This window comes from Diachasma alloeum, unplaced genomic scaffold (genome assembly GCF_001412515.2).
Source record: "Diachasma alloeum isolate Michigan unplaced genomic scaffold, Dall2.0 Dall_scaffold_00196, whole genome shotgun sequence".
Classification (NCBI taxonomy): Eukaryota; Metazoa; Arthropoda; class Insecta; order Hymenoptera; family Braconidae; genus Diachasma; species Diachasma alloeum.
In genome coordinates, this window is record NW_021680361.1 from 356,334 (window position 1) to 381,827 (window position 25,494).

The 25,494-nt window shown below is 38.2% G+C and overlaps 4 protein-coding genes across 11 annotated transcripts in view; 2 read left to right on the top strand and 2 right to left on the bottom strand.

Moving 5' to 3' along the window:
• Positions 1–1,664, bottom strand: part of LOC107048692 (persulfide dioxygenase ETHE1, mitochondrial) — a 5,308-nt gene extending 3,644 nt beyond the window's left edge. Inside the window, exon 1 of one of the 3 annotated variants that reach the window (XM_015272007.2) lies at positions 1,157–1,664. In XM_015272007.2, coding sequence (XP_015127493.1) covers positions 1,157–1,338 — 182 coding nt within the window. In that variant the 5' untranslated portion in view covers positions 1,339–1,664. The other 2 variants (XM_015272008.1, XM_015272009.1) reach the window with 2 other exon arrangements.
• A 1,643-nt stretch (positions 1,665–3,307) lies between these two features.
• On the top strand, positions 3,308–5,024 carry LOC107048700 (insulin-like growth factor-binding protein complex acid labile subunit). The gene has a single exon (XM_015272023.1). It carries the CDS (start codon positions 3,498–3,500, stop codon positions 4,794–4,796), a length of 1,299 nt encoding a protein of 432 aa, XP_015127509.1. The 5' UTR covers positions 3,308–3,497; the 3' UTR covers positions 4,797–5,024.
• A 1,435-nt stretch (positions 5,025–6,459) lies between these two features.
• LOC107048701 (rhodanese domain-containing protein CG4456) lies at positions 6,460–8,815 on the bottom strand. 2 transcript variants are annotated; one of them, XM_015272025.1, is made up of 4 exons: positions 8,446–8,763; positions 8,083–8,292; positions 6,745–6,907; positions 6,460–6,664 (listed from the first exon to the last, which is right to left on the bottom strand). In XM_015272025.1, exons 1-4 carry the CDS (start codon positions 8,546–8,548, stop codon positions 6,610–6,612), a joined length of 531 nt encoding a protein of 176 aa, XP_015127511.1. In that variant the 5' UTR covers positions 8,549–8,763; the 3' UTR covers positions 6,460–6,609. The 2 variants fall into 2 exon arrangements, with proteins under 2 accessions (XP_015127511.1, XP_015127510.1); XM_015272024.2 differs by lacking the exons at positions 6,460–6,664; positions 6,745–6,907 and adding an exon at positions 7,132–7,405 and having other exon boundaries at positions 8,446–8,815.
• A 622-nt stretch (positions 8,816–9,437) lies between these two features.
• Positions 9,438–24,947, top strand: LOC107048693 (angiomotin-like protein 1). Of its 5 annotated transcripts, none has more exons than XM_015272011.1 (8): positions 9,438–9,546; positions 12,159–12,268; positions 12,392–12,570; positions 13,168–14,723; positions 16,247–16,381; positions 17,018–17,196; positions 17,281–17,450; positions 20,883–24,947. In XM_015272011.1, the coding sequence occupies exons 2-8, from the start codon at positions 12,190–12,192 to the stop codon at positions 21,738–21,740; spliced, it is 3,156 nt and encodes a 1,051-aa protein (XP_015127497.1). In that variant the 5' UTR covers positions 9,438–9,546; positions 12,159–12,189; the 3' UTR covers positions 21,741–24,947. The 5 variants fall into 5 exon arrangements, with proteins under 5 accessions (XP_015127497.1, XP_015127500.1, XP_015127501.1 ...); XM_015272014.1 differs by having other exon boundaries at positions 17,293–17,450; XM_015272015.1 differs by having other exon boundaries at positions 17,296–17,450.
• Positions 24,948–25,494: the final 547 nt, after the last annotated feature.

A 25,494-nucleotide genomic window follows, 5' to 3' on the forward strand; every position in this document is an offset into this window, starting at 1 on the left:
AAATAAATGTGATCTTTTTTCTTCAGGGGGGGGGGGGCTTCGCCCCCCCCCCCCCCCCCCTCCGCCACCAGACTTCATCACACACTTATCATATAAAATAGTATACGCAACACGTGCGGACAGCAGGCGGTCTCACTCGGGCGGTAACCGCCTGCTTTCCGCACTAGTTGCGTAATGTACTATTACTCCCTAGGGGCACAATATACTATTTTCACGTCATCAATAATGCCTATTACAGAATCCCCATCTCCTCCCTTCACAATACAGTAGAACCTCCATAACTGCACGCCTCCAGGGGTTTGGGTTATCGGAATTAGCACTTATGAAAGGACCCTTCTTCGCAAGCGGAAGAGCGAGAGTGCTGGGTTTGCAAGATATACGTGTAGAGGCAATGGTAGGTGAAAGAGCCACTAGGCCGACTGCACGCGACGTAGCAACATTTCACGGATAACCGCACACGGCGAAGTACCGGGTAAACAGAATACTATTGCGCACAGTCCTCGCGCATTGCAGATGGAGAGTGGAAGGGGAATTGTAATGGTGGGGGAACACTTCCCATCATGTGGTGGGACAGCGTGCACTTACGTAGGTGAGCATTTACGGAGGTCCCACTGTACTGTGAAAAAGGGGCTGATGACGGACTGCTCGGCAGTCATTCAAATTTTTTGACGCCTGAATGAGAACCGCTGTTAGTGTGAACAATGAATACACGCGGGAAAGGACAAGGGCAAATTGAAATTTTCGATTCGATTTTCAAATTTCCCGAGTGTAAAGTCATTAGTTCGTGATTCTTTATTCATCTAATTCCAAAAAAAGGAAATTAAAATCTTGAAATTCGATCATAATGTATCCTAACCCCTAAATTTCTCTCAAAAATAGAAAAAAAAATCGATTAATTTTCACTGGAAATTTCAACAGAAGAAAAAATCAATCGATTTTAATAAAATGTCATCCTCAATTTATTTGTTGCGAGTGAAAACTGTTATTAAGAGATGTTCAATAAAAAATTGTCGTTTTTAAAATATAAATCTTATATTTTTTTAAAGAAAATAAAAGTATTAATAGTGCAGAAATGAAAGAAGAAATATTCAAACTGTAGTTCGAATGACGATTTATCGAAACGAATGACAGATGAGAGTAAAAAATTTTAACGAACCAAATGAAATAATAGCTCCCGCGCAGAAGAAACCCTCGACTGCGAGATGGAACTCTCGATCCCAGCATGAAGAACAGAGTTCTATTCATTGCGTCGAGGTCAACCTGATTCTCTCCAAGAGCTCCGGCGTTCAATGTTGAACAGTTGGAAGACAACAGCCAGTTGAAGTGGCACAAAAACATTCATTGTGACGTCACAGACCGCTATATTCTAGTAAATTGTGACGAGCCGACCTAACAACTCAAGTTGTGATTGAATTCGATGACAATAGTATCACCAAATGTGTGAAGTATTAGAATTGTTACGTGGAATTTAAAAGAACAAACACTCGTGAATTATTGTGAAGTACCGCGTCAATTATCGCCTCCGTAATTAGTGTACGTAAAATATTCGTAATGTGGAATTTCTTCCTAGCCGACGGATGGAATGACGAGTTAGGCACTGTCGTGGGTAAAGAAGATTGCTACCCGATCAGCAACATTTAATTTAATGGAAGTACTTGTACATCAACGGGGGGGGCGTTCGTNTCCACGATTTGTGAAAAATGTGAGGGAACAACTGTACACAACCACATCTGTGCACGGTCCTTGCAGTCGGTCAGACAGTGTCGGTAGAGTAGAAATTGCATTCGTTTTATTTGCAGTCGATATTAATTATGGATGGCGCCATGTGTCCCACTATTGGGACCGCTAATTACCGATGGCGGCGCTCGTTTTCACCAATATGGGCGATTTTAGGCTTCCACATACACGCTGCCACAAGCCCAAATTGAGTTGCATACTGTCTGTGTGCAGCCCAATATCCGCCATTCATAGTTGGCGTGTTGATATTTAGTAGTTCCAATTGGGCTCGCTTTTAGACTTATTGGAAGGTTTCCCAGTGTAATTGAATCACCACAGTTAGCACCAGGAATAATACTTATTATAATAATGTAATACTAATAGTACAAATAGACTTTGGAATAACTTGATGTCGAGTGCTACACGTGTAGCGTTAGAATAGAGGCTTTGGAATAATGGCTTGTTTTCGTGGGCGACGTTGAGCAGCTGTCGCGGCTTGAGGTTGATCGAGGCGCTGCCGCGAGGTCTAAGTGGGGACTACCGCAGGCGGAGTCGCTACACGCTAAATAGGAAAACGCCACCTGGGCTCTAAGGCGCACGTGCACTCACGCGCTAACGCAACCAAATTTTGGGTTTGTGTAGGTGCGTATATGAGCGCCTTGGAGCGACCATATTGACGAAAAACAGCGCCCTCAACGGTATTTAGCGAGTCCAATACCACAAATGAGATCCGATCAATTAGCCCCTCATGTATAGATATACCAAATTTTTATTTTTTTCCTCATTGAAGTAGTTTTGAAGAAAATTGCGAGCTAATAAAAAACATTTGCTAGTTAGTACTTTTTTTAAAATAAATTTTTGGAAAATCACCTCTGAAAACAAGGCGTTATCCCCCCTATTTCATTATTTCCAAAAAATTTTATCACCAATCGATAGCAAATTGTTTGAAGATTTTTGCGAGTTGAGAAAAAATCGTCAATGCAATCCTATTATTGTGTAAATTAACAATTCCAATTTCAACTGAAAACCAGAGTTGATGACCAGAGTTTGTAACAAAGATGTCAGACAAGATATGAATGTTTTTTTTTTGGCTCAAATGAAAGAGCAGCTGGAAAAATGGCGTGCAGAAGTCTTTAAAGATGACAAATGTCTCTAAAGATGATGTCTGTTTTCAATTGAAAAGCGCAATTGTGACACAATTGTCCAGTGGGGTCTAGGAGTCTCCCCTGGTTCAAAACCATCTTTAGAAGCCCTAGCACGCCATTTCTCGACCCGCTCTTTCATTTGAGCCCAAAAAAACATTCATATCTTGTCTGACATCTCTGCTACAATCTCTGGTCCTCAACTCTGGTTTCAATTGATCTTTCCAAAAATCGATTTTTCAACGATCACTCAAAAAATTGTTATCAAAACCAAAATGAATCATGGCTCTAAACATTGATATCAATACGCTCCTATGGGCTCCTATGGGCCGTACAGCAAAAGGTGTCTTATAATCTTTCAAAAATCAATTTTATCCATGTCGAAAACACGAGAAGAAGAAATTCGCTATGATGTCACCCACAACTCATCGTATGACATTCGAAACAGATGATACCTCAAGTACCAGTGATGAAAGTTAATCATCTAATAGCCGTTTCCGTCCGATCTACGTGGTAATTGAACAAAAGTGCGCGTCGCTAGGTTCGGCTGATCGTCTCATCGTCACGTGTCTCAATTCAACGGGCTTCACACAAGTATCAACTTCCCAAATAGAGCAGTCACCCGAAAACCTCCAAGCGATGAAGACAATCATCATAATCATCTTCCTTCTATCAGTGCTCCTAGTTCGAGCTGACGATGAAAATCGCGCATACGCGGAATTATTTTACGGGCTTCGAGATACATCGCCTGTTCTCGAAAGCGTCCTTCAACGCAAGTGGGTAAACGACCTCAACCTGAACTTCAAACATTCCTTAATCATCGGACCTAGTGCCTTCCAAAATGTGAGTTCCGAGTTGATCGCCTTGACCTTCACGAACATCAGCATCTTGTCGCTGGAAGGAGAGTCACTAGTTGGGCTGAAGGCAAAAACCCTCTACATAAACAACGCAAGTATCAACTTGACGGAGAATTTGATCGTACCAGGGACTCTGAAGGTTCTGACCCTGGACGCTTGCGAGACCCCCGAGGCCCCCATGGGAATCCCCCATTTCTTTCCGGACCTCGAGGAGCTCCATCTTTACGACAACAATCTCCCCGTCATCCGATCGAAGGCCTTCGCGCCGATGAAGAATCTGAAAAGGCTTGGTCTGGTGTTCAACAAGATCACCACCCTGGAGCCAGGTTGCTTCAACGGACTCCATGAATTGTTGGTCCTGAACCTATCTAACAACAAGCTGACGTCCCTCCCGGCCGGAGTCTTCAATGGACTATCCAAATTGAAGCATCTCTACGTGGATAACTGTGAGCAGCTCAAGCACATCGACATCAACGCCTTCCGAGGGATGTCATCACTTGGTGAACTGTGGCTGCAGAATAATGCCCTCGAGTCCCTGCAAGTCGGAATGTTCGATGAACTGCGGACACTGGCCGCTCTATTACTAGAGTCCAATAACATAACTCATATTCCGAAGGGAGTCTTCGACAAAGTGAAGACCCTGCGAGTGATCTCTTTGAAGAACACCATGATTTCGTCCATCGAGCCTAACGCCTTTTCCGTTCTGAACCTGGAGTCGCTGGATCTCAGCGGTGGTATGCGGCGGAGGGTCCTGGAGAGCGGGATCTTCACTGGCTTGACTGTTGAGGATTTGCATCTCCGGGGTAACGGCATTCAGGAGATAAAACCTCACGCCTGGGACGGTCTCTTTGCTGAGACGGTCAATTTGAATTCTAATAATTTAACGAAAATTGTTCCTGAATATTTTGCTGGGCTTAATACTTCGACGCTTTACTTGTTGGCGAATGGAATTACTGAAATCACGCCGAATGCCTTCAAGAACACTCAAGTTAAAGAGATTGATCTCAGGAATAATTCCATTAAAACAGTTGAGAAAGCCACCTGGGGTCTTCCGGAATCCGTCAGAATTACAATTGAATAGTTTCGGTTTGAAGTGCTTGACTCTTGGGCAATTGAACGAAATAAGCTCAACTGTGTTGGAATACAACGATGATCAGTACCTAGAACACATCCACATACTCAACGATACTTACACACTGACATGATACTAATGTAGACACTCACACTTAGCACCTGCCTCACCCAGAGACATAATTTATCAGTTGGCCACAATACAGTGTTCTGTGCAGACGTGCCGGATTTAAGTTTATCTCAACTGAGTTATTTATTCCGATCATCCCTCCTATAATTTGATTTATGCTATTAACTTCTCAGTGTATTTATCCCTCGTGGAAATCGGGTCGTCAGATTTTGACAAATTATGACATAAAATGTGAAATTATGTCAAAAAATGAGAAAATTGATAGATTTTTACATAATTTCATAGAATTTGATAAAATATGTCCGATTCTGTCAGAAATTGCATCGTCATATACTGACAGCAGATGTCATATTATGTCAACTCTATAAAACCATATAAACTGACAGATTTTTAGATTTTTTATCATTNTATTTTGTCATAATATGATATATTTTTTTGTCATTTTCTGTCCTATTTCAGCTTGTCATAAACTGTCAGAATCCGTCAATCAATGTCATAACCTAACAGAAAATGTCATAATATCATAGATTATATAATATTTATGATGTCATAGGATATCCGATGATGACATTCTGACAATCATCTGTGGTCAGAATACCGTCAGAAAATGCAAGAATATGTCAAATAATGTCATCGAAGGAACAGAATATGACAAAATCGGTCATAATTCAAACGTATTTATGAAAAAATGACAATTAATGACAAATTCGGTCATTCCGGGCTGCCATTTTCTGTGCAAATGTGCCAATAAATGACATCATCCGTCAAAATTTGGCAAATTATGTCGGAATATAATATATTCTGACATATAATGCGATGAAATGCTATCAAATGACGACTTTGAGCTCAAGAATAGTTAATATATTATGTCATATGATGACAGAATTTGTCAGAATTTATAAGATGTTATCATATTTCTGATGAGAAATTCTGACATTATCTGACCAACCCGTTCCAAATTCCGATCATATTTTGTCAATTTCTGACGAGATTACTCAGATTCTGACAGAATATGACTGATTCGGACAAATTCTAACAAATTCTGACATAATTTCTACGCAATTTTCGGACATAATCTGTCAGAATTTGACATTTTATGTCATAATTTGTCAAAATCTGACGACCCGATTTCCACGAGGGATCTAGATAAATAACAACTGTTTCAATTGCCATATTACGTCAGTAAAAATCTTTGTAATTGTAAACCTTTGTATATGTTTATGATCGCTGTTTTCATCCAGTATATCCTAATGATGGAGTGATGTATCATTGTACAGTGAACCCTCCCTAAGTGTTCAGCCCCGGGGGTTAGAATTTACCGAACTAGTATTTATACTGACGCCCCACTTCTGGCAATGAAAGAGCGAGAGCGCCAGAGTTGGAAAGAGATGCATGTCAGACTGTTAGTGGGGAAAAAGCCACAAACAGAAAATCAGAAAAAACATGTATGGCGGGGGTAAACAACAGAAATATGGTAGAAAAATAAAACGTTCAAAAGACAAACGAAGAATTTGGGTGCGACTGAATGTAACGGTTTTTTAAACATTTTTTACAAGATTTATTCCATTTTTATTCTATTAATAATTAGTAAATGAGTAGCTCTCAGTTCCCTTTTCGAGTATTCATCAACATGATTATGGATCGCAATCTTTATAATTGAATTTATTTATTCTAGAGGTCATGATCGATGTCTTCAGGATTTCTGTTTGCTCTCCCATTCTACCCAGCCTCCATTATAATCCCAAGTACTGAAAGAAGGAGTGTTCCTGTTAGTTATTTTACATTACTGTCCTGATTAATTTTTTAGGAGATAGTTTCACGATTTTACTTCAGATATCCTAATCTTTGGAGTTCTCCTTGAACCTTAGCACTTCTGATGCCTGCCCTGCAGCTGAGGATTATCTTAGTGTCCTTCTTAGGCTTTGGCTTATCATACTGTTTTTGAAACTCATCATCTGGGAGAGTTTCCAAGACTTTCGATACGTTTCCCGCTATAAATAAATGGATCATAAATTTTCAAGAAATGGAAAATATTTCGGACAAAATTTGTCATATTAAATTCAAGATAATAATGTAATTTTTTAACTTTCAACGGAATTTATCGCAAAAAAAATCTTGAAGACAATAAGAAGGGTCACGAGGGTAAAAAAATGGTTATGAGGGTCAGATTAAGAGCCATAAGGGTCACAAGAGTCAAATTAAGGGTCATATGGGTCAGATTACAGGTCAGTATGGGTCTGGTTAAGGGTCACAAGGGTCATATTAAGGATTCAAATGAGGGTCATAAGGGTCGGATTAAGGATCACGAAGGTCGTCAATGAAGGGCCAGTAATTAAGGTTCAGAAGGGTCAAAATAGTAGTCGCGAGGGTTATGATGCCTGTCCTGCAGCTGAGGATTATCTTATTAATGTCCTTAGGCTTTGGCTTATCAGACTGTTTTTGAAACTCATCATCTGGGAGAGTTTCCAAGACTTTCGATACGTTTCCCGCTATAAATAAATGGATCATAAATTTTCAAGAAATGGAAAATATTTCGGACAAAATTTGTCATATTAAATTCAAGATAATAATGTAATTTTTTAACTTTCAACGGAATTTATCGCAAAAAAAATCTTGAAGACAATAAGAAGGGTCACGAGGGTAAAAAAATGGTTATGAGGGTCAGATTAAGAGCCATAAGGGTCATATGGGTCAGATTACAGGTCAGTGTGGGTCTGATTAAGGGTCACAAGGGTCAGATTAAGGATCATGAAGGTCATCAATGAAAGGCCAGTAATTAAGGTTCACAAGGGTCAAAATAGTAGTCACGAGGGTTATGAGGGTCAGAATAGGGGTCACGAAGGTCAGATTAAGGGTCACAAGGGTCTAGATAAGGGTCATGGGGATATGGGGTTGACGTAGCCCCCCTAGTCATGTCAAATTCTGTCAATCTATGTCAAAATTCGTAATATTTCCCATTTTTTGTCGTTTATTGAAATTTTATGTCATTATTTGGCCGAATCTATCAAGCGGATTTTCACGAGGGAGATTGCTGGATATTAATTGAACATCTCAGAGATACATTTGAGAAAAATTTTGCAAATTTGGATAGAATTTTTATAGGAATTCAACAGAATTCCTCAGGAAACAAAATCTTTTCAAACATGTTGTGGATCTGCAAACTTACTAGGGATGTGAATGCTTCCTGGTAATTTTCCAGTCTCATCAATCTCCTTCTGCTCTCTGACATCAATAATCAGGACACTATTATCCTTCTGAGCGTCAAGAAGATCCTCATAATTGACATGGTAGGGTTCTAGGACAGGCCAGGTTTTTCTTGAAGACATTGAGCTGTTGACGTGAATGGAACTCCCGGGGGGACTTTGGTTACCGAGAACTAGAATGATAACAGAGAAAATGTAACCGGAGGTCATCCCCAGCTCCTCTCAATCCCTTCAATCCGATGGAATTGATAATTGAAAATTTTCAGAAACTAAAAACTTTTAGACTTAATTGAGGAAATAGCACGACTCGAGAGGTCAATCGTTACTTTTTAGGATCAAGAATCCCTGATTGTGCCGACGAAATGATGAACAGGGTAACAACTTGAACAGTCGAAATGTTCTCAACACTCGAGTCAATTGTCCACTCATTCTTGTCGGGGGGCGATTATGCTCGGTGATACAATTGTTGGATTACATAACCAAAAATAGGAGTAACAGACAATTCAGTTGACGAATTAATTTGATGAAAGAGGGAATGGAAGTATTTGTAAATAAAGAAGAAAACAATTTTTAGAAGATTTTCAAAAGATCGTAATGGAGATTTTTTTTTAGTACTGAATGTATTTTTTTTTACAAATAAATTATGAATTTCATGAAAAAACAGGTTGTCAATTTGTATAATTAATGTTGATGCATTGAACAAAAGTCGAATTTTTTCAACATTTTCAATGGAGAATTACAAAAAATTTTTTGATTAATCTAATTAATTATTGTATTTTTTTGTAGATTCTAGATTTAATAAAAAACACTTTATTAATTTGTACTTCTAATATTAACAAATTGAAAAAATCAATTTTCAGAAATTTTCCAATGAATCAGCGAGTGTTTTATGGTTGCTAACAAATTTAAATCTTCATATACAAAAAAAGGAATCAACAAGTGTTTCCCAACACTTAACAATTTCAATTGTCCACATAAAAAAAATCCACGACCCCATCAAAATCAAATTTATCATTCTTCTCACTCCAATAGTCAGATAATATTTTTAAAAAGTAATTTACTTCTTGTCTTCAAAAATCAGCAAAAAAATGACGCTCGAATTGTTGGTTTTGCGAGCCCCCGAATACAATTTTATTTCCACTTGTCGAAAAAAATGTTTTTCATTGATTAGATAAACGAAAAAATCTGTCTCGCTTTTTTTTCAATGCAATATTTTTCCACGCTGAATGTTTGTACTCCGTACTACGTGCGTGTTTTTTTTTCTCTCCCACTCCCGCAAACTCGGCCATTTTGCAAGGTGTCGCGCCCTGGCGAGGAATGCGTCAATCAGTGATTTTTTATTTTCTCGTGGACTGCGGAGTAAAGGGTCCTAATTTATTAAAATAGTTACGAATTTTTCGGTTGTGTGCTTGGTGCACAAATTGTCCGTAAGTACCTGAACTCAATTAATCCGTTAATCCTGACGAATAATTGGGTTAATGAGAGGGACCGGGAGGGGGTGATGGGGTACGGGGGCTCGTGATCACAATGAATTTTGCCTCCTTTTGTTTATTTGTGCAACTTCTCGGCTCTGACTTTGGTAGTTTCGAAAAATATGGAGACTAATGTGACGTGAAAAGTGTATTTTTGGATTTCATGGGGAAAATTTTTCGGTGATTTTTCGCTGTTTGCGAGGGGGGGAGGGGGCATGGGGTTTTTGGGGGAATTTTTGGAATTCCGGAGAGGTGTGATGAAATCATCCGTATCCGTTTGGATTATCGAAATTCCAGAGTGTTGACACCTCTGTCAGAGTCCTCTGCCCTACCACTAGCACTTGGGTAATGGCACGGGTGGTGATGGGTCATGGTGAATGTTTGATGGAATTTTATGATTGGGAATTTACTTGAAGAGTCATTGATCGATGACAAATTGAAAAGTTGAGATTTTGTGGAAGAATTTGTTGAAAATTATTTTTCATTGTTTCTTGTGTGATTCTGTTGAAGTGGAGATTTTCATCTGTTTTAATTGAATTATTTATTTCTAATTGTCCATTACTAAATAATTTTTTCAAAATGTTTTTTTCATTCAATTGTGGAGGAATATGGTGAATTGAAATTTTTGTGGCAGCTTTTTTCTAAAATAAAGCAAAATCCATAATGAAGATTGGTCCAAAAGTTTTCATGGTGAATGTTTGATGGAATTTGATAATTAGGAATTTCTTTGAAGAGTCATTGATCGATGACAAATTGAAAAGTTGAGATTTTGTGGAAGAATTTGTTGAAAATTATTTTTCATTGTTTCTTGTGTGATTCTGTTGAAGTGGAGATTTTCATCTGTTTTAATTGAATTATTTATTTCTAATTGTCCATTACTAAATAATTTTTTCAAAATGTTTTTTTCATTCAATTGTGGAGGAATATGGTGAATTGAAATTTTTGTGGCAGCTTTTTTCTAAAATAAAGCAAAATCCATAATGAAGATTGGTCCAAAAGTTTTCATGGTGAATGTTTGATGGAATTTGATAATTAGGAATTTCTTTGAAGAGTCATTGATCGATGACAAATTGAAAAGTTGAGATTTTGTGGAAGAATTTTTTGAAAATTATTTTTCATTGTTTCTTGTGTGATTCTGTTGAAGTGGAGATTTTCATCTGTTTTGATTGAATTATTTATTTTTAATTGTGCATGACAATGAATTGATATTTTTATGGGAACTTTTTTGTAAGGAAAAAGCAAAATCCACAGTGAAGATTTATTCAATATTTTTTCCTCAATATTTTTCATCTGCTTCAGTTGAATAATTCATTTTTCATTGTGCATTATAAAATAGATTTTTTTTGTGTTTTTCATTCAATTGTGAAGGGATACAATCGATCCTGATTTTTATGGAAATTTTTTCCAAGAAATGGTCCCCCATGATCTTGAAAAAAATCTCCGTGAACATTAAAAAAAAATTTTCTAGTCACTAAACATGTCCCTTCACAATCCCAACAGACCAGAGCATGTCTTCTTTTTTCACGTCATGTAAACTGAACATTTAAGGCCCGGGTGTACCATCTTTCGAATGTTATCTGGATTTTTTTTATCTTTCGTAATCCAAAATTGTCAATTGAGTGGTACATCATATAGAAATTCCCAAAAAAAATGATAGAATGATAAAAAAAAAGAAAAAATTCTGAACATTTTCAAAGAGCGTTTTTAATTGAGATTCAGAATGAGTTGAAAAAAGTGGAAATTACAAATATCTGATTCGCCGTGGCAAATGATCTATTAGCTGTCATTTTCCATGGTGGATAACAAAACACTAACTCCTCCTGGGAAGTGACAGCTAGGTATCTCAATTTTCAAAACAGTGGTATGAAGTCATCTGCCATTTTTATGTGATAAAATTTTTTTTTTTTTTTAATTTTAATAGTTATAGAACAACATAATTCTTAAAATTCCTAAAAAAAAACAAATTATTTCTGACAGAGGAATTAATCTTTCCCATGTTAAATCGAAGTGCCTGTTACGCGACGTTGCCGGAAATTCGCTAAACGCTCCCGGGCAGTGTAGAGTGAATTTGGCAACGTTCAGGCCTAAATAACACGGCGGAACTTCCCCGCGGTCGTGACCAAGTCGCTGGGTCGCGTAGGGTGACCAACGAAGGTTAATAATGTTTGGTCTGAAACAATTTCGCGTTTAACTACTTTTTAGCTAGTTATTTAGCCGTCCAAATCATCTTGGGACACCCTGTATACATCTCTGTAATCTTTTTTTTAAGCAGAATAAACCATTTGGTTTGGATGCGTTAAAAAAATGTCTCTCCACTGATGAACTGACCCAAAGACTCTCCAAAAATTGAACTTCATTGATAGAATATCACTTTGTCCTCCACAAAAATGAGTTATCTCAATCTCATTAAGTCCCAAAGATTCCACCCATCACTCGCTCGGAATTCCACATTCCATTTTCCAAACTCATCCACATCTCCATCCGATTTTGACTTGCCCCCTGAACTTTGATTAAGGTCAGTCCCGATAAATCAATCCCAAGAGAGAAAAAAAATGTTAATCTTACAGCAGCAACTGATGACATAAATGAACTTGTAGAATGAGTTCACTTCAGCAAACCGGTCGATTCCTGCCGTTCACGAATAACAATATTCAGCGTAAACAATTATCCACTCAAGGTAAACTAATCATGTCAATCATCCTCATTATCTCGAGTAATTGCTCCCATCTCAAGTGGAGAGTAGGCTGATTATGACTAACGGTGTTGCAAAGTAAAATTGTGAAATATATTTGATTGACAGGGCTGCCACAGAGCTTGAGTGGTAGTGATACAGATGTATCAACGTCGAACGAGAATTTGAGTAATGAAGAGAGGTATGTGATAAGGCATACAGCTAGACAAGAGCCACAGGGCCAGGAGAATCAGCAGCAGAGTCCATCAAGATCATCGAGTCACAAGGAAAATATACCAAATATTCAAGTAAGTCTTGAAAATAAATAAGGGCAGACAGAAATTTTACATCGATTCCATCATTGAAACATGATTATGGGCAGGGAGCCCCATCAATATTCAATTTCTGTAATATTACACGGATTTGACCCTTACATTATTGAAGGTTTAAAATATGTTGATTCAATTCTTCAAATAATTTAATCTTAATAATCTGATTTTTACGAATAACGAAATATTTAAAATTTATTAATATTGGGACAATTCATCCCAAACATCAAATTCCAATGGAATTTTTCACGGACACAACAATAATTCAAGGAGAGATTTGAGATGAATTGTTATGGGATGAATCAATTGAATACCATAATTACATCCTGTAACAATTTTGATCGTTATGTTATTTACCGTAATATTTAGGCCTAATATTGGTTACCATAACATTTAGACCGGATACCAAATATTACAGTCATAATTCCGCAGAGTTTTCTGACAGAGTTTCATCCAGTTCATTCACTTGTTTAATCATTATTCAAAGAGCCTTATGCACAATCAGGCACTTGGCCAAAAACGTCAAGATACGCTAGATCAATCCTCTTTTGTGAAAACATCACCCGAATATTCCAGGGTTCCATAATAAATCGAAACAGTCTGAAGGACTCTCTAACCGGTTCCAACCGCAACAGCCTGAAAGAATCCCTAACCGGCTCTAACCGAAACAGTCTAAAAGACAGTATCAACGGCTCAAATCGCAATAGTCTAAAAGACAATTTGAGCAATCGCACAAGTGTGGGCTCTAACCGCAGTAGCCTAGACATATCAACAAGCTCCTACAACACCCTGATAATCCACAATGCTAATGACGATAACAACTGGTCACCATCAGGTCGCCTGTCGTCAATAGTCCGTGAACACGGTGACATGGGTTACCTGTTCTGTGAGGCTGGTGGCAAGGGTCACTCCAACAGCCCCACAATGCAATCCTTATCGAATATTCCCCACGAGGATCGTTACTACGATCAGACAAACAGCTGTCAGGAAATAACAGACATACCCGACGATTACCTGAGTCAATTCCAAGTCCTCAAGCACTTGGCCAAAGAGGTCAAGCCATCGTACCCAAAGACCAAACAGAATAGCAATGAATTCACTGATCGCCCATCACCCAGCTACACGACAACCTTGAATCCCTTAAAGTCAAAGCACCGACTCCTCGGTCCCACCGAGAAACTCACCCTCTCAAGGTCCCAGCCAGACTTGTCCAGAATAGGTAGACTAGATCATGACATTTACGATCCACCTGCCACCTCCCCTCGACCCCAGACGAAGGGACGAGAGGAGATTGAAACAACTTCCAACGAGATCTGGCCACCCTCAGAAATGGTGCAGATAGTCATTCAGGAGAACAGCGCTTTGAAGCTAGAGCTTGAGCGCTGTTACAATAAAGTGTCCAAGTCACAGAAGCTTGAGCAGGAGATATCAAAGGTCCACAGAGCTCATGAGGAGCTTGCGGCCTCTTGTGAGCGAAGGGAGAAGCTGGAGAGGGCTGCCAGGCTGAGGCTTCAGAATGACGTGAGAAGATTGACTGAGTTGAACAGAGCGTTGAGGGATCAGATTGATCTGCTATCGTCGAGATCTGATAACACACCTATCGTCGAGTCCATGAAGAAGGAGCTGACGCAGAGGGAATTGCTGATTGGGCAGCTGATAACTCAGAACAAGGAGCTTGCTGCTGCCAAGGAGAGACAGGAGATTGAACTTGCTGCCCAGAGGGCTACCCTCCAGGAGCAGAGGACGCATATCGATATTCTTGATACTGCTTTGACGAATGCACAGGGAAATGTTGTGAGGCTTGAGGAGGAGTGCAGGAAGAAACAGGCGTATGTGGAGAGGGTGGGACAGCTCCAGAGGGCTCTGTCGTCTCTGCAGGCCTCCTCTGATCGAAGGGAGGAGACTGAGAGACAGCTCAGGGGACAGCTCGAGAGGGAACTCAGGGAGGGGGGAAATGGGGCAGGCGGGGAGGGGATTGCCAGTGGGGAGACCATTTCCGAGTTGAGGAGGAGGATGAGGGAGAGGGATGAGAAGATCATGTCGCTTGAGGGGGATGTTGCCAAGTGGGAGCAGAGGTATCTCGAGGAGAGTGCCTTGAGGCAGGCTGCCATCGATGCTGCTAGTCTTCCAAAGTTAGTGATTATTCTCGAGCTTTTTCATGTAGGGGAGGGTAGGGCAAAATGGAATACCATTATTTTGCACATGTTAGAGGGATCAATTTTTCTTCTAATATCACTTGTTTCGAGCCGAATATTATAATTCGGGATCATTTTTCACTCGATTATCGTAATTTTGTTCACCGGGGAAAATGGGATAGTTGAAAATTCGAAAAATCCTGCAAATTGTTATTAATGTGTGCAGAGGTCTAAAATTCCACTGAAAAAAATTGATATTAACACTTTTGTATTCAACGGTTTTTTTATCAATATCGGAAAGATTAGTGGAGATACTACCGTTTTACACTGATTCTGTCCCATAAATTCTCATGAATTTCGTAGAAAAGGTTCGATACTAAGATTTCATGTTTATTTCATATCTCGAAAACGATTGGAAAGGCTGCGCTAGGCTTAAAGCTCATTCAACCTTTAGTCTATCACTTGGTCACTGAGTTTTGTACATTCATTATCCGTTTTTAATAAACGAGAATGATCGCGCGCTTGAACGCGCGTGTTAAAGACAAATCGTGACACGAAAACCGAAAGCCGAACGAAGTCGAACACGTGTGGGCGGATCCGAATGTTCGACCAATGAAATTCGAGGAACGAGGATTATTTTCCCACATTTCAGTAATTCCATCAGAAATCAATAAAAGGGAGGAAAAGGGAACCAAATTACACGAGTAATGAATATCTTTATGATTTTAAAAAATTTCTCATTCTTTTGTGCAAAATTGGACTATCCCATTTCCCCTACTCTCCCCTAGATGATATTTTTAAAAATATTTTCTTGAACGTTGATGGATTTCATGATTGTTGATGTTCAAAAATGGTCTTCAGAAATTTTAGGGTGTTTGAAGTTCAGGAAGAATTTTTCAGAGCCTAAAATTATCCCAACGTTTTGACTCCCACGGAAGACATCAGGAGATTTTTTTATTCTTCTGAGGCAATAGAAAAACATTTTTATATATAAATAAGGGACATCCAAACAAATTTTTCAAGCCATCATTCAATCCATTCAGACCATTTTTTAAAGTTATCGTGGGATAACCAATTTTCGGAAGAATTCGAAAATTAAAAAAACTAATCGATAAATTATAATTTAATTAGTGGCGATTGATAGGGCTCAACAATACCTACATTTGAAAAAAAACGATTCAATTTCATCCATTCATCAGCGAACAAAATTCAAGGTTTGCAATACAATTTGCGCTGTTCTTATGGGTTTTTAATTTGTCACAATAATTCTGAGATACGTCTTAGATTTAGAGAAAATATCACTGGAAATTTATTGAAGAAGTTTTCAATGAAATATTTTCAATGAAATTTCTCAAGAAATTTTCAGTTGAAATATTCGAAATTCTGCCATGGGAGAGACATATCCAATTCAATTCACACAGTTCACAAATAATTTTTTCGACTGAAATATTTTCGACTTCAACTTGATATGATGGATCCATCATTTTTTTTTAAATTCTCACACTAATTGTGATCTTCAGGGATGCTAAAATAGCAGCCTTGGAGAAGACAAGTCAAGACGCCGAGAAACTGATCGCCGAAGCAAGATCTGAGAAAATGAGGCATCTGGATGAAGTGCATGCGGCTCACAAAAAACTAGCTGACCTTGAATCTAGGTAACAACATGAATAAAATTCAGAGCTGCGGATCCTTAGCTCCCAAATTGTCGCAGTTTTTCTTGTTGCTTGAGGAAATCGTTCATGGTTTCCATGCTTCAATCCCATCAATCCTTTAGGAATCAGGATTAGCTGATCCCTAGTTACCCACTCATACAGATCGCTAATGCCGAAAAACTAATATCAATAATTGGAAAATTTCTTGTAGATATTAATGAATAGAGTGGCAAAGAACCAATTAGATAAAATGAATGAGTAGTTTCAAAATGATTCACCAACCCCTTCATTACCCAACTGCATGAAAAATTAATGTTGAAAGAAATGAGATGACAACAATTTACCAATTACTAAATTGATTGAATATTCGCAAAGCCATAAGAGTCTTTAATCACATTTACTGAGTTACGTATTTTTGAATTTTCTGTGACAATCAGATACTTGGTATCTGTCATCTCCTCTGAGTTACAAAGTTTCAGTCAATATTCTTGAGATCTCTGAGTTTGGAAATGTTTCTGAGTTACGTAGTTTCATTTAGGAGCCATTGAAATGCTTCCCTTTGCAAATAAAAGAAAAATCTCCAGAGTTGCTAAATTTACATTCCTCCCTCCTCATTGAATTTTTCCTCTCTGATTTTAGAATGAAAGATCTTGAGTCAAAGCTCGCCGAGAGAGACGCTATGATACGTGTACTTCAGAAGCACACGTACGATAAAGATAGCAGCAGCAGCAGTGGAGTTGGTAGTTATCCAGCTGCACATTCCTCTCACTCTAGTGCATCAGCAGATCATACAGGTCTCACCAGTACTCCTGAGCTCGGTAAATTTTATGCCCCCCAAATCATAAAAAACAATGACAATAAAATCATTTGCCTGACGTGTCTTCTGCATTGACTCATATCAGTGCGTATGTCAGCAGCTAGCAGTGTCCTGGGGGGTGCTGGAACGTACGGCAGTACTGGTACATATGGTGTTACTGACAGCTACAAGTACAGAAAACAGGGTAGCTTTGAGCAGACCAACAAGAGCCTCGATGACCAATTGAAAGAACTTGACTCACAGCTACTCAGCAAGGTAGGAAGAATCTCCACAGTGTAGTGTGTCAATATTTTCTTTAGTCATTATTTATGATTTTTACAATGGCTCCTTCCTGATGTCAGTATCCAATATCCGTCATCACTGTCTCATCATTTTTTATTTATTTTATCGTCATGACGACTAGGTCAGCTGTCGTGATCACAGGGATGAATGTTTTCTAGCGAATATGGTGATGGAATTCTTGGATTCAAATTCATAATTTCTTATTCGTAAAATCAATTCATAATAGTTTGCTGTGATATACGTTGAAGTAGTATAAATAAAGTACGGTTGAGTCGTTGAGGGTAATGAGGAAAAATAAATTTAAAAAGTCAAAAAAATATTCATCATTGATATTTTTTTTCGTGAATTTTAAGTTTGAGGAGTGTGAGGAATTGATCCATCAAATTCTTTCTTCAGTTATTTTTTTTAACAGTAGTTTCTCGTTTGATTAGGGTGCTTCGATGAAAGTTTGAGACTGACGATAATTTTAATATTGGACACAGAATTTTTATTTATCTCTTCTGATCTTTCGAGATTTTTTTCTAGATTTTAATCTTGTCCCTGACCTCGAAAAGTTCATTTCCTCATAAGACTCTGTGTTATTTCTGCACTTCTAAATTAATTATTATCAATGATTGAGTACAAACTCAATCAATGTTTCTATTCATCTTTCGTTTAGAATCAATTCCAGATTTTAATCACTCTCTCACTTCGGTGTCAATTTATTCATCTCGTTAGGTCTTTCAGCTCATGAGAAATCATATTTCCAATTATTCCAACCAGGTATCGTATCTCAATTTGTGTGTGAAGTGATTTGAATTTTTATCAAGAGACAAAACAATATTTTCCCATGGATTTGTCAATGTGTTTATCGCCTATGCACTGTCAAAAATATCTATTCTAATCAATAAATTGTAAATACTCCGCCTCAGTTCAAACTCTGCAGATATATTTTTTACAGTGTCAAAGCATCCATAACCCATTACACGATTTTCTACAAATAAAAAAATATTAATCTGTACCAAGAGGTGAAATCAGTCTCATTCCCTCTCACTTTCATTCCAAACGTCAAGCAATTGAATTTTATAATCAGAGATCGGCAAGAAAATAATTACCATTATTAATATTTCATTACCATTTCAGTGGTTATCGAAAATAATTGAATTATGATTTATTTCGTAATGAATAACGATACCAAATATATTTTTCATTGCGATACTAATGAGAAATGAGAATGAAGAAAGTAGCCAATAATTTATCAATCAATAATGGCACAAAATTTATTTTCATTATTATATCAATGGAAAATGAAAAACAGAGAATCCCGATTTCTTTCGTCATGAATAATGGAAACAAATTCATTTTTCATTATCATTTAATTATCATAGTAACTATATTCTTTGACGTCACAAGATGTGAAACACTGTATAAAATTACTGACTAATTGAGTTTTTATTTCTGATTATCATCACAGGGAATGACATTTTGATTTTTGATTATTGTCCATTGTCACAGTAATAAATATTTTGACGGTCAACATTACCCATTAACAGAATAATTAAAATATTTCAGTTTTCATTATTGCTTACAAGGAGAGGCTCAGGTGTGTGGGTCATTTGTAGAGGACCAGTAGGGCTGGTTGCACCACTAAAGTCCTAGGGTGCAACACTCAAGAATAAGAGAGAAATTCACCCCCGAAGTTTGAAACACAAAATCTATACGAGTTCCGAAATGAGGGTCCCGAGTTTTTCTTTTTCTTCTGTTTTCTTGTTAATTGTTTACAATTAACAAGAAATTATTAAAAGTGCGACTACATTACTATACTTCAATTTGTGATGGGCATGTGCCACATTTTTATGGTGCCCTGTTGGGCAAGGGATTAGCAAGGGACAGACGGTTTATGATACTAAACAGGGGCTGACGCCATTTGAGGCGACGTCTATTTAATTTTGTATATACGATTAGGAAACAAGTGGACAATTGCTTTCAATTGTGTCAATTATGGTGCCAGTTTTTGCTAAGAATTAGCAATATACTTCCGAATGGATATTGCCTTTTCATTGCACTTTGCCATTAACTGATGATATACGTCTCCATAAGACCCTCATTACCCTTTTCATCCTTATCAGCCATATGAACCCCATAATACTCTCGTAAGACCCTCATAAACCCCCCTAAGACCCCCATAAATCCTCGTAAATCCCCATAAAACACCCATACATAAGACTCCCATAGGACCGCCATAAACCCCGTAAGACCCCCATAAAACTCCCATAAGCCCCGCATAAGGGCCTACCTTGCGCCAACATTGGGCCAAACTTGCGCCAACATTGGACCAACCTTGAACCAAATTTTTGAGAATAATTCAAAAACTAAAAGCACAATCGACACCATCATCGAACTCTGTCTGTATAACATAAAAACGCATATTTATAGCCCAGATTCGATTGATTCAGATAATTATTTTTGAAGTTATCGTGAAAAAACTGAATCGGTCACATACACACGCATATACATACATACATACGGACAGGGCCTAAAAACATCAGATTCGGACTCCTGACTCCCAAATTAGTCATCTTCACGAAGAAAACTGGAAACTTAAATTCGGAGGAATACAATGCTTCCATTCGGAAGCAAAAAGAAAAAAAAAAGAAAAAAAAGTTGACAGTGGGAGACTCGAACTTGAGACCGTCGAGTCTATAGGCTGAACGTTTACCGCTGCGCCATGGCGGCTTTGCGGTAAACGTGATTTCAGAACTCGTATATATTTTGTGTTTCTATTTGTTGTCCTCTACAAATGGCGGGAGACTCATCGAAATCGGTGATCCACACACCTGAGTCTCTCCTTGTTAGATGAGTATTGAAAAATATTTTTGGTTTGATCATTCATTGAATAACTATTCTAAAATATTCAAGTCAAATTCCTGATGACATGAATAATAATTTTTATTATTAATTATTACTCATGGAGACGGTATTTAAAAAATTCAAATTTCTCAATACTCATTCATAAAATAATGAAAAATATTTACGTTATTAGTGATTAAGCAAAAAATATGTATTTGCGGTGCAAATATTGGTGAAAATAATATTTGTGCCGATCTCTGTTTATAATGCGAAAAAAAATCTAAATTCTTGCGTCAACAATAAACCGAAGAGTTGCGACTGAATGCCAGTTGTCCTTCATTCACCTTAACATTTGTGTTTTGAGTTTTGTGTTCCTCTGCTCTGAGTTGTTGCGTGTCCTCCAACTAATCCCCCCGCTCCTCATCCCAATGAAAAAATCACAATGAAAAAACAAACGAAAATTCACCGAGTGGAGCATGTGCTGTTGTTGATTTGGCTCTAACCCATCCAAAAAAAGAAAAAAGAAAAATCCTGCCTCCTCTCCAATGGTTCGGGAATTTTTTCGTTTGTTTTCAGCGGGCACTTTGCTGTTTTCCAGGATTCTCTAATCCAGGCACTGCGTCGAGAAAAGGAAAAATACCCAAGCCATTATTGGCGGGTGTAGATAGTGCAGGTAGTTCAAGTACAGCATCGAGTAAGAGTCGTTTGCTGGATGACACTGGTGTTGATACTGGAATTATTGAATTTGCGAGATTGAAAGGTACAGTATCGAGATTGTCTGATGGTAAGCCTGAGGATATGATGCTGCTGGAGAAGCAGGGAAGGAGTTCGCAGAGACAGAGGATGCAGGAGGGTGAGCAGAGGAGGGCGGGAAGTTTACCTCCCAGTTCACTGCCGCGACCACCTAGGACACTCAAGTCCAACTCGCGTTACTGTCGGTTGAGTGATTCTGAGACGAGGAAGAAGTCGGATCCTGGTCCGGTCATCGATACGGGGATCAAGGGGAGGGATTCTGGGAACTGCACGCTTGAGTATGGGAGGTTCGACCTGAAGAACCAGCGCAGGAAGAAGTCGGAGGGATTCGTCCAGGCGGCGAGCTTGAAGAAGCCCTCGAGCGGGGAGTACGAGAGGCTGGGGGAGTCGAAGAAACTGGGGGTCATGGTGGATGTCAAGCACAGGGAGATGCAGGGGAGGTCCCTCATTCCGCCGCCCTCCAGGAGGATCGGGGAGTATGGCAGGCTCAGCGATGGGGATGCCAAGGCTACCCTGAGGAAACAGGTTGGAATCTCCAGGGGACTCAGCACCGGAAGCACTGTCTCCACCAAGAGCGGGGGTAGGGACTCGGGGGGAACTGCCAGTGATGCATCCATCTCCAGTCTTCCGCCGACCAAAGCTAGGTCCATACCCAGACCAAATTATCGTATTCAATTCTGACTATGATGATTCTGAAATTGGGGTGTGAATGTGATGTTAGCCATCGTACGAAACGCGTTTCGAATCTCGAAATCTGTAAAAATTTACGGAATTCTTCGTTTATCCCGATTTTCATTAAAATTATCTCCTGTTAATTCAACAAAATCGCGGCATAACGAATCATAATTCATAAATTTTTCTGCTGCTTTGTTACGGCGCCCGATTATCATCAGGTGACGTTCAATACCAAGCCATAATAATTGAGTATTTTCTCTTGAATCTTCGATATAGGAAAACCATCACAAGCCATAATGAAAATCATACCTAGGACGTTTTTAAGGTAGAGTTTAGTATGAACTAGTCATTACCAAAGTAACAAATAACTTTTTTTTTCTTCTATAGAGAAAACCGCGTCACTCGCTTCCACATGATTGTTTTTTTATGTTAGAGGAACATTTTAATGCCTTTGTAATGTGCTTTAATCTCCTGGTGAGGCCTTGAATCGATTTTTACACGATAAATATTCGGTCAGTGAATAATGTGCCTTGAAAAATTCAATAGGAAACCTGATCTTGAACTAGAATAGAACTCCACAAGACTGAAAAATAGAAAAAAAAATGAAAAATTCTTCCGTACGTCTGTCACGAAACGCAACAGTTCGACGCGGTTAATTTGACTAATTCAACCAAAGTGTCGATCCCTTTTTTGTTTTATTATTTTTTTTCTTAATTATTATAAATATATATTCAGTTGTATCGGTAATTAATGACGAAATGACTAGTGATGTTGATCAATATTTATTTGCGCTTGTGTTTGAAAGATACATCTGGAGGAATTAAAACGTCTTGATGGCCGAATATTTGTTGGTGACGCTACAAATTTTTTTGTGAGTGATCTGAGGGTGAAGTATATTATACATTTTTTGATTGTGATGTAGCAGTTAGCGTAGTGAAATTAGTTGAAACTTTTTTTTCTTCTGTTGCTTTTTACTTTTTTGGTGTAACCAATTGTACCCGGTGCGAGTGAGTCAGGGGTGATGAAGTCGACATAGTTGAGGGGTAGAACAGGGAAAATGCCAAGACATTTGAAAATTATTTTCTGATGGAGAAAAACAATTTCAGGTGTCTACCCCTTCACTACTCGATGGTTCCTGAAGAAAACTACGTAACTCAGAGAACATTTCCAATCTCAAGTGTCTCATGCCACGTATTTTTTTTTATCGGCCCATACGCGGGTTTAGGGGGTGAAACTGCCCTCTGAAGTTGACCACCTCCCGGGGTATTTCTTCAATTGCGCACATAGGGAGAATATTTAGACAAATTTTTGGTAATATAACAGGAAGCTCATGGAAAATGATTAAGATAGAAATTGAAATCATCTCCGAGGGGTGAAATTTCGAGAGTAAACTAGCCCCGTGAAAAGTCATTAATTCAATAAAAAAAATATATCGCTCCGAATTTCATGAAACCAATTTCATCTGAAAGTGCATAAAAAAATACAAAATACCTTTTTTTGCATTCTTTTTTAAATTGCAATTTAAAGGCAAAAGAAGATCAATTTCCTGGATTTGGCAAAATACGTGGCACTTAGTTTTGAGTCCTCTATAAAATTCAAGTTTCGTCAAAATCGGAAGCGGACACCTGCAGGTGTTAGTTGTCAGTAACTGCGAACCGTCTAATTCGCTCGATGCCCTTATCATTTTTATTTTAATTCCTCGGATAGAGTTGCTGCGGATATTTTCATATACTTCTTTGTTTGGGGAATATTTCATACCGGTCATCAGTTGTCAGAAAACCAAACCTCTTATGGCTTTGCGGATATTCAATCAATTTAGTAATTGGTAAATTGTTGTCATCTCATTTCTTTTAACATTAACTTTTCGTGCAGTTGGGTAATGAAGGGGTTGGTGAATCATTTTGAAACTACTCATTCATTTTATCTAATTGGTTCTTTGCCACTATTCATTAATATCTATGAGAAATTTTTCAATTATTCATATTAGTTAACTACTAGGGCTCAGCTAATCCTGATCCCTAAAAGATTGATGGACTTGATTCATAGAAACCATGAACGATTTTCTCAAGCAACAAGAAAAACTGCAGCAGTTTGGGAGCTAAGGATTGGCAGCTCTGAATTTTATTCATAGGTTACTAGCGAAACTAAACGGAGATTAATCAGAGCTGTTGAGTCACGTGTTTCTGAATTTTCACTGAGATACTTGGTTTCTGTCACCTCCTCTGAGATACAAAGTTTTAGTCAATACTCGTGAAATACTTGAGTTCAGAGCGAAATCTTGAGATCCGTGGTTTTGGAAATGTTTTCTGAGTTATGTAGTTTCTTTTAGGAGCCAGCGTACTGATTTCCGATTGTTAATTATCTTCAGAATTCACGAAAAGACGATGACAGAAGGATTAATATTTGGAAAATTGTCAAGGGAAATATCGAAAAGTCTGAGATATCACCAGAAGCTGTTCTCATTCTTCAAAATAAGCCTTATTTTCATTCGATGATGAGAAATAAATGAAGAAAGTCATCTTCTGTTCGGTGAATTCTATGGACGACAGATTTTTATCACCAAAGATGCGTGGAGGAGTTAGCGACCTGGCCAAATATTGTTAAACTGATATTTCAGTGTTCTAGAGTCGCCGGAGATGTGGGGAGAATTTAATTAGGATCAAAGGACTGCTTTAACGTTTGCTCTCTATTTTTGATACAGCCATATTTGATTGTAGTTTTTGTAGATAAAATTTAATGAGGGGGGGGGGATAAATTCGTGATTCACTTTTGTTAATTCACTGTGGGAAAATGAAGAAAGGAAATGTCGATTTTTTTAATATTGAAATTTCTAGGAATCAAGTGCGGTGAAGGCTTCATAATGTGATTTTTGGGTTCATGAATGCGTCACACATTCATTACTCATCATTCGATCGAATCTTGTGGGACGAGATTGTTAATTTTGTACAGTGAATTTTGTAATACTCGGGCAAAAAAATATTGTTAAAAATGTTCGAAACTTCCGATGGGCTAGAAAATAGACAGTAAGCGTATGTATTCACACGGGGAATGGAGTGTGTATGTTAGTGAAGGAGAATGAATTGAATAATAAAATCCAACAATGTAACGTTTTAATGGATGAAAGCTTTCGATACGTGAGAAAAAAATGGAAAAAAATGCTAAAAATTAGTCTGATGTAAAGAAAATTGTGAGAAATACAGAGTCTGTTGTGAATCTGCTGGTAGTCTCCTATTTCCATAGAAAAAACGAAAAAAAAAAATTTCTATGATTCCCATGTAGGTTGTTGCCACAGGAAGCTACAGGGACATCCGATTTAGAAGACTGTCCGCCTATGTTGAGTTGCTCATGCCGCCATCATTATTTGCGATCGCAATGTGGATGAGGGAGTCAAGTGGTCTCTAAAAAAACAGTGTTGACAAAAAAATAGGGGAGGATAGGGCGGGTAAAACGGGACAGTCCAATTTTGCACAAAAAAATTAGAAATTTCTTTAAAAAAAAAAGACGTGAAAAACTGACTCGCAATGTTATCCCCACTATGGGCCCCCTATGGGGGCCGAACGTTCGATGTGGAAGGGGATGAATAGCGAGCGCGCGAACAGTGCCGTAGCACCAAGTGCACGTATGAATATGAGTCCTAAATATAAAAATTCTTAAAAGGAATCCATTGGTAGATAGAATGAAATAAATTTATGGAAGAAAAGAAGCAATTTGAAATAGCACATCTCATTGCCGTCAATCTCCAAATCATGAGCAGGACCTC

Bases quoted from the DNA above. Each gene is read 5' to 3' on its own strand.
- LOC107048700 (XM_015272023.1), top strand. From the start codon at position 3,498: ATGAAGACAATCATCATAATCATCTTCCTTCTATCAGTGCTCCTAGTT.
- LOC107048693 (XM_015272011.1), top strand. From the start codon at position 12,190: ATGAGTTCACTTCAGCAAACCGGTCGATTCCTGCCGTTCACGAATAAC. The intron at 16,382-17,017 runs GTAACAACATGA...CTCTGATTTTAG, and splicing joins CTAGCTGACCTTGAATCTAG to AATGAAAGATCTTGAGTCAA. The intron at 17,451-20,882 runs GTAGGAAGAATC...GTTTGTTTTCAG, and splicing joins ACTCACAGCTACTCAGCAAG to CGGGCACTTTGCTGTTTTCC.
- LOC107048701 (XM_015272025.1), bottom strand. From the start codon at position 8,548: ATGAGTGGACAATTGACTCGAGTGTTGAGAACATTTCGACTGTTCAAG. The intron at 6,908-8,082 runs GTAAGTTTGCAG...ATTTATTTATAG, and splicing joins AGGAAGCATTCACATCCCTA to CGGGAAACGTATCGAAAGTC. The intron at 6,665-6,744 runs GTAAAATCGTGA...TCCTTCTTTCAG, and splicing joins CAAAGATTAGGATATCTGAA to TACTTGGGATTATAATGGAG.